We start from the raw sequence: 8,153 nt of genomic DNA, 5'->3' as shown, positions 1-8,153 counted from the left end.
TTGGGCATTAGCAAAACTACAACTTGGTGACCTTATTCCTGCGTTATCGTACAAATAAATACTGGAAAAGTTATTAATCTGAACAATTTGTTGTAAGAAATTATCTATCAATGACAAAAATGCGATAAAGCACTTGAACCTTGAATTAATTAAAACTGCCAAGTGACGAATGACCGCAAACGTCCCGAATCTCTACGCTTGTTTTCATCCCACGCTCTGTTGACCTCGCCACTCAGAGTCGCCAGTCGTTTGAACTGCTGAAGCGGCTGTCAGCTGTAGTGCCTGCTGAATGGGTCTTTCGTGTCAACCAACGCCGTAAGTAGAAAAATTAAGGAAATTGCTTTTCTGTGTCGATTTAATTGCTATCGTATCGGATTATGGTCCTAATAATATTGATTATTTTTTCAATATACCTATCTATTAAGATAAATATTTTTCATAAAAAAACGCTTTAATTATCACTCGCTGAAATTCTATGAGCAAAGCAAATCGTCTGAACATACAGACTGCTAGCTAAATATTCGCTTCAACTTTCCAACTTCGAGATTCATAGTTTGACAAATCACGATTATATTATTATTTAGAAAACAATATAAATAAAATAAAAGATACACAAAAACTTTGTACCAAGCATATTCAGGATGCGACAAGGTTTTGTACGAATTTTGCAATGAAAAATGTTGTTTGGCATGATAACAGAGAGAAAAAAAATCGTATTTTATTTATTTCGTTTTCTAGTAAGTCTATATATAGACTGATGTGGTGGCGAGCGCAGGTCGCTGCCAGTTGCCAGACGCACTTCATGTGGTGCTCAAGTCCTGCAAGTACAATGTTTTCCCAGACTGTGAACCGCATAAATAAATTGTAATAGTCTTATCGTACGACACAAAATTTTTAAATTTTATCTCTTTAATTATCACCAATTTCGCTGCTCTTGCCTCACTATAAATGATATCATTTCTTGCATTTTAAAAAACTACACTTAAAACTTGACCAAATCTTCAACTCTGATGGTGTTGCTTTATGATAAATCTGATTAAAGACGCTGAGAATTTAGGCTATTATGTCCAGGTAAGGTTTTCGTTGGTGGGTCCATATAATATGTAAATTTTGTATCAATATCAATAATATTTACGCATTCGAGTTTAAATTACAATAGATAAATTGGTCACCGCAGGATAGTCTTTCAACCAATAGCTTAAACAGGATAGTCTTTCAACCAATAGCTTAAACTTCGTACGTCTATCCATTGGCCAATGACGATTGAATGACAATTTATACCAGCACGTTTACATCGAAAGAAAGCCTTATTTTTTGCCGTCAATTCATTCGTCCTCCAGCAATCACGCATATCCAATAATTGTAGATTAAATTTGAATTGTAGACTCTTGTGCTAGTCTCTGAATTAACCCTTCAACAAAATGAATGGAGAGACATTTTTTAAATGCCTTCTCAACGGATTGAATCATTTTATTTGTAGAATTAAAATTTCTTGATGAAACTTCCTAATATTAACCGGATCGTAAAGCAACTTTCAACCGAGGAAAAAATTATCGAATAAAATCCTAGTGTAATTATCTATAAATATATCAATTACTCAAACAACTGTAAGAAAAAGGCAAAAACTTTTGCAGCAACACACTCTGAGGACATAACTTTAATTCTGTTCATGAGTCTTTAGCCGAGAGTTTCTGCCATCGGTTTGTCGGAAATTTGATTAAAAGACCCTATACGTGTGTGACATTACGATTCTACGACGAAAACACTTTTGAGATCGATAAATTTAGACTTAATCTTGAACCTAATCTCAATTTTCTAATGAAGCTCTCAATGTTCCACCGATACTATGCGGTAGTGGCCGGTGTGTTAAACCTGGTATCTTTGACTTAACATAGTTAGCCCCCAGGTGTCAAGCATTTTTTGCCCCATGGTTCAGCCACAGTTTGCCTCATGGTTCAAGCATTGTTCGCCTCATTATTCAAGAATTATTTACTCCATGGTTCAAGCATTGTTTCCTCCATGGTTCAAGTATTGTTTGCTCCATGGTTCAAGCATTGTTTGCTCCATGGTTCAAGTATTGTTTGCCACATGGTTCAAGCATTTTTATATTATTTGCCCCATGGTTTAAGCATTACTTGCCCCCATGGATCAAGCATTGTTTGCCCCCATGGTTCAAGTATTGTTTGCCACATGGTTCAAGCATTGTTATATTATTTGCCCCATGGTTTAAGCATTACTTGCCCCCATGGATCAAGCATTGTTTGCCCCCATGGTTCAAGTATTGTTTGCCACATGGTTCAAGCATTGTTATATTATTTGCCCCATGGTTTAAGCATTACTTGCCCCCATGGATCAAGCATTGTTTGCCCCCATGGTTCAAGTATTTTTCGCCCAATTAAGGTTCAAGCATTGTTTGCCTCATGGTTCAAGCATAGTTAGCCCCATGGTTCAACCACAGTTTGCCACATGGTTCCAGCATTGTTTTCCTCATGGTTCAAGCATAGTTTGCCCCATGATTCAACCACAGTTTGCCCCATGGTTCAAGCATTGTTTGCCTCATGGTTCAAGCATTGTTTGCCCCCATGGTTCAATTACAGTTTGCCCCATGGTTCAAGCATTGTTTGCCCCATGGTTCAACCACAGTTTGCCCCATGGTTCAAGCATTGTTTGCCCCCATGGTTCAAGCATTGTTTGCCCCAAAAGGTTCAATTACAGTTTGCCCCATGGTTCAAGCATTGTTTGCCCCATGGTTCAACCATAGTTTGCCCCATAGTTCAACCATAGTTTGCCCCATAGTTCAACCATAGTTTGCCCCATGGTTCAACCGTAGTTTGCCCCCATGGTTCAACCATAATTTGCCCCATAGTTCAACCATAGTTTACTCCATAGTTCAACCATAGTTTGCCCCATGGTTCTACCATAGTTTGCTCCATGGTTCAACCATATTTAGCTCCATGTTCCATGCATTGTTTGCCCCTTGGTACAACCATAGTTAGCTCCATGTTCCAAGCATTGTTTGTTCCATGCTTCAACCATAGCTTGCCCCATGGTTCAGTCATTGTTTGCCCCATGGTTCAACCATAGTTAGCTCCATGTTCCAAGCATTGTTTGCTCTACCCCCAGAGAGGATGAGGCCGTTTGTGCGGTGTGTGGCGTGACCGCGTCACAGAGGTGTGGCAGATGCCACGTAACGCATTACTGCAACAGAGAGCATCAGCGGCAGCACTGGCAGCAGCATAAGAAACTCTGCAATCCTTATGTGTAAGATAACGTTGTGAAAATATATTGGAAAATAACTTAGAATTTGTATACGCACGCACAAGTTTAAAATACCTATGAAATGATTTTAGCATTAGTTTTAGCGTTGATTGCTTTAGATGATGGATTTATCGAGTAAACGAATCAAATTCTTAATTAAATGGTCTGAAACAAATTTAAAGAATTGATTGATATATTTTAAATACATGCATCGACCCATTATTCTATTGATCCAAATTAAAATAACATAGCAACATCCGCGTTTAAGAATAGGCCGACTTGCCTTGTCGCTCATAGCAGAGACAACATTAAGCTACGCTTCTCAGTCAAGTTGTATATATGTTCAATTTTCCAAAAAGTTTTCAATTGTGAACCGCTCCTACTTGAGTCTTCTCATAGACTTGGTATCATTTACTGATCTTTTCGCACGGGCATATCGGTACTAACATATTATTAACATAATATCGGCAATAACATATATATTCGGCCATATATATCTTAACATATCGGTACTAACATATATATTCGGACATATATATCCTAACATATCGTTACTAACATATTTTCGCCCGGGGCTAATGGTACCTAACTTTTTAAAATTTAAATGCACAGTGTGGCCGAAAGTTCGACTCTTGGGCGTCACATCCTTGCGTCCCGTGACTTGCAGCCTGGCGAGATCATACTGAAGGACCCGCCTCTTGTACTGGGGCCTCGGCAGGTGAGATGTGTGGGGGAACTGCTGTACAACCTGAGAAATGAGAGCGGGAACAGCTGTAAAACCTGGGAAATGAGAGCGGGGGAAATGAGAGAGGGAACAGCTGTAAAACCTGGGAAATGAGAGAGGGGGAAATGAGAGAGGGAACTGCTGTACAACCTGAGAAATGAGAGAGGGAACTGCTGTACAACCTGAGAAATGAGAGNTCTAAGAACTACAACACCCGGACACTTGACTACGTTGGGCTTGACCTAGTGGAGGCCACTGCTCGCGTCCCACCACCTGTCTCTTATACACATCTAGATGTGTATAAGAGACAGGAACTACTGTATAACCAGAGAAATGAGAGAGGGGGAAATGAGAGAGGGGGAAATGAGAGAGGGGGAAATGAGAGAGCGGGAAATGAGAGAGGGAACTACTGTATAACCAGAGAAATAAGCGACACTTTGTTTGAACAGCGAAGATCTTTTAGCCCTTGTATGGGTCATCCTGACCCATTGCCGCAAAAAAAAGCGTAGCAATATTTTGAAACTATTACCCATTCTTTTTTTGAGTGTCTGGAGTTTCGATAGAACAGATATTTTCCCTATAAAACATTCTCTGCCTTTCTCCAGTGGAAAGTTAGAGGGAAACATAAAGGAACGCTTGGCTATCATGAACTGAACAAAGCGTTCACAACTTACGCTAATGTATTCTTGGTTTACATTGTGAGACTCTCCTTCCCCATGCTCGTATAAGGACGTCCGCTTGTAAAAAATATTCCTTCTGCATAAAAATATTTCTTATTGCATAATTAAGTCATTAAATGACTAATTTTAAATATATTGACTCATTATTTTATAGATCCAAATTAAAATAAAAGGAATGACATTTGGATGTGCTTCATCAGGCAACTTCTGTTAAATTTCAATCCTATTCTACAATAAAAATATTAATGAAGAATCAAATTTACATCAATAAACGAAAAATTGAGTATCTAAATGAGCTTTGAACATTTTTGACAGGTGACGGTGGCGGTTTGCGTAGGATGCAACTCCCCCGTAGACGGCACCTCCCAGTGCCCTCTGTGTGGATGGCCCATGTGCTCCCCAGAGTGCAGCCTGGTGGAACGACATCTTCCGGAGTGTCAATATACGCAGCAAAACAGACGATCTAAAGTTGTCATAACTGAATTCTTCGTCTTGAACGCCATGTACGAGTGTATAACGCCCCTTCGATGTCTCGCCTTGAGGAAGGATGCTAAACGCTGGCAAACTTTAATGGCAATGGAGTCGCATATCGAAGAACGCAAGCAATCCAAAGCTACAGATCTCGACAAGTCAAACGTGATCGACTTTATCCGAGGCTATCTCAAATACAACGATTTTAATTACGAAGATCTTTACAGGATTTGCGGGATTCTGGAAGTCAATGGGTTTGAGATCCCTGGTCCTAACTTGGTAGGCTTATATGGTAAGGCATGTCTTTTGGAGCACTCGTGCGTAGCCAACTCGACGAGGACATTTGATGCAGAAATGAATGTCATAGTTCGAGCTGCGGTTGCCATCAAGAAGGGTGACCACATCAGCACCTCCTACACCGACCCCATGTGGGGCACAGCAAGCAGACAACAGCACCTCACCACCACGAAGTACTTTGCTTGCCGCTGCGTGAGATGCAGCGATCCCACTGAGCTCGGGACTCATTTCGGTTCTCTGAAATGCTCTCAATGCGGCGGGTTGATTCCTCCTAATTTGACGCCGGACTCAAATTGGTCTTGTCCAAGCTGTGAAGCCATCATTCCTCATGCAGACGCTGAGGAGATACTCAGAGTTTGGGGTACTAAACTAACATCACTTCGGGGCAACATCAGCGAGTCAGAACATTTCCTGGAATTGAGCAAGGAGATATTAGCCGAAAATCATCATTATAGGGTGGATGTGAAATTGGCGCTCGTGCAGTTGCTCGGTGCGCAAATTGATTCGTCTTCAAAAAGTGATGCTGAGAAATTGCTCAAGAGGAAAATTCAGTTGGGCAAGGAAAGCATAGACATCATTGATGCCTTACTACCAGGTACAGTGAAGCTAATATTTTTCATGCAGATATTTTCAGTTCATAATTTAATAAATTTATGTGTGTGCTTTAACATGGAAATTTTAACAATGTCATTCCGCTCTAAAACAAATTTGAAGTAAAATGAAGTTCCATGATCCAAAATATCTTGTCGACTCGAAAAAATTCAGGAATCACATCAATGAAAATAAACTTTTTCTTAACCACCTTGTGAAATACTTTCCCACTCCAACACTTGTTGTACCATGAATCAGGCCTGGCCCGATTGCGTGGTATGGTGCAGTTCGAAGTAGGAACTTCATTTTTCGAGCTTTACAAGATGCAAGACAAACAACACCGCAGTTCGCCTCAAGTTCTGCCACTGCTTCAGGTAAGCTTTTAACAGCTACATTTAATAACTCAAGATTCTACTGAACAGGACCCGTGCATTTGGCAGGTTGGCCGAATGGTATAAGTTCCGAGTACCAGGATTGGAGAAGTGAGTAGCGGGTTCGATCCCAGCTTCCTGTAAAGGTTCTGTCCAAAATCGAAAAGTGGCTGGGTAGTTGAGAGCAGCATGATTGAAGCAGTGAGTTTCGGGTTCATAGCTCAGCAAGCAGCGAGAATTCTGTGATATCAAGAATTGGTGACAGGCCACATTAGGCCTAATGAACGCTAGCATCACTATTACTATTAAATGATAACTATTCAAGCCTTCATTCAAAGTAATTATATATTTTCCACTTACTAATTATATTGTATTCCTCCATAGGAGGCCTGCACGCGGCTGCAGGATGCCCACACCATCCTTGCTATGGAGTCCCCGTTGCAAGAGGAATACAAAATGGCGCGACAAGCGGCAGCGTTGCTTACAATGATCAAACAAGCCTTCAAAAAATGCAAAAGAAAATAAATTTATCAATTATGTGGAGCTTTAAAGCATATTTTCGTCCTTAAAATACTGCTCAAAATTGTTTAAAGATTAGTTTGGGAAATTACAGGTATATGGGTTGTGGTTGAATGAATTTCATTTTGTGAGAAGAGATACTGGGTTTTGCTTGGGTTCGAAACTAACATAATCGGAATTCCAGTTGTGTAACCGCCTTTACTTTGCCAAATAAAATTGAATCATCCTCCTGAGTAGTACAGTTGAACTACTAACTCCCTGTCTGCCTTCAAACCTTCAATGAAAAACATGATGGGTGCCGCATTGAAGGATGCTCGTAAGAGGAAATGTTTTGCGCTGTTTTCACATTGTGTGCTTTGTCTTAGAGTATGCTCATATATTTTTTAAATTTTTGCTCATATTTAATTCGGAGCTGATCAACAGACCATTGCGTTAATCACATCATCAAGGCTACAGAAATAAAGAATGAGCTCGTATCATCTCATAAAACGCAGGAATGTATTAGGTGATGAAGTATTAGGTTTCTGAAGAAAACTATTCGGGAAAATTACGTCAGCATGATCGTGTACGCAGTTATTAGACTTTTTTGGAACACCTCCTTCCTTAGTGCTGAAGTAGCATGTAAAGAAGGTACCTGATCCAACTGGAATCGAAATTATTGTGGGCTGGTCAGGCACTCCATTACGAAATTTATTACGTTGGGTATTACCAAAGAATGAAATTATGTGGTGGAATCATAGTAGGCTTGATGTCGGGCAATTTCGTTTATAAATAAAAAGTTTCAAGTTCCGTTAAACATCAAGTGGGACTTCGATAACAGTTCCGTGCGTTTTGTGGGTTTGAACGGGATACAAGTTAGTTGGCGTCACTGCTCAATATCACAATAACTGTTATATTCATTCCTGTGCGAAAGCGTGCCAAAGGGTAAAGTAGTCTATTATGTGTTCAAAGCAATAGCCCCATAAGTCCCCAACTACTGCTCAAGTCAGTATCGTCTCCATGAATGTTCAACCCCAGCATGTCCGCTCCTCCACACTAACCCCGAATACACACCACAACACGCATAATTTGAAGGCACAACATAACCTCACTGTCTGCATCAACTGCCCCCATTTGCGATACCGGTTGGCTTCAGCGGACTCAGTTGCCGGGCCAAACAGCAGGGATATCCCCCTCCCCGTCAACACCTCGTGCGTCGCAGGCCGTACTTAGGGGTCGGTAAGCATCGTCCCACTCCGACCC

General features: G+C 40.6%; 1 protein-coding gene across 2 annotated transcripts; it reads left to right on the top strand.

Annotated features, from left to right (window-relative positions):
* Nucleotides 1-261: 261 nt before the first annotated feature.
* LOC108670613 (SET domain-containing protein SmydA-8-like) lies at nt 262-7,144 on the top strand. 2 transcript variants are annotated; one of them, XM_047884033.1, is made up of 6 exons: nt 262-315; nt 3,124-3,261; nt 3,871-3,976; nt 4,978-6,025; nt 6,280-6,395; nt 6,777-7,144. In XM_047884033.1, the coding sequence occupies exons 1-6, from the start codon at nt 290-292 to the stop codon at nt 6,915-6,917; spliced, it is 1,575 nt and encodes a 524-aa protein (XP_047739989.1). In that variant the 5' UTR covers nt 262-289; the 3' UTR covers nt 6,918-7,144. The 2 variants fall into 2 exon arrangements, with proteins under 2 accessions (XP_047739989.1, XP_018013573.1); XM_018158084.2 differs by lacking the exon at nt 262-315 and adding an exon at nt 799-1,071.
* The last annotated feature ends 1,009 nt before the right edge of the window (nt 7,145-8,153 follow it).

Source organism: Hyalella azteca, unplaced genomic scaffold, assembly GCF_000764305.2.
Source record: "Hyalella azteca isolate HAZT.00-mixed unplaced genomic scaffold, Hazt_2.0.2 contig14358, whole genome shotgun sequence".
NCBI classification, from domain to species: domain Eukaryota; kingdom Metazoa; phylum Arthropoda; class Malacostraca; order Amphipoda; family Hyalellidae; genus Hyalella; species Hyalella azteca.
The sequence above is the reverse complement of the archived record's forward strand: the minus strand, read 5'-3'. Positions and strand labels throughout refer to the sequence as shown.

What these genes read in the sequence shown, in the direction of transcription:
- LOC108670613 (XM_047884033.1), top strand. Translation starts at nt 290, where the DNA reads ATGGGTCTTTCGTGTCAACCAACGCC. An exon ending in CTTTCGTGTCAACCAACGCC is followed by an intron (nt 316 to 3,123) that starts GTAAGTAGAAAA and finishes CTCTACCCCCAG; the next exon opens with AGAGGATGAGGCCGTTTGTG. An exon ending in CATTGATGCCTTACTACCAG is followed by an intron (nt 6,026 to 6,279) that starts GTACAGTGAAGC and finishes ACCATGAATCAG; the next exon opens with GCCTGGCCCGATTGCGTGGT.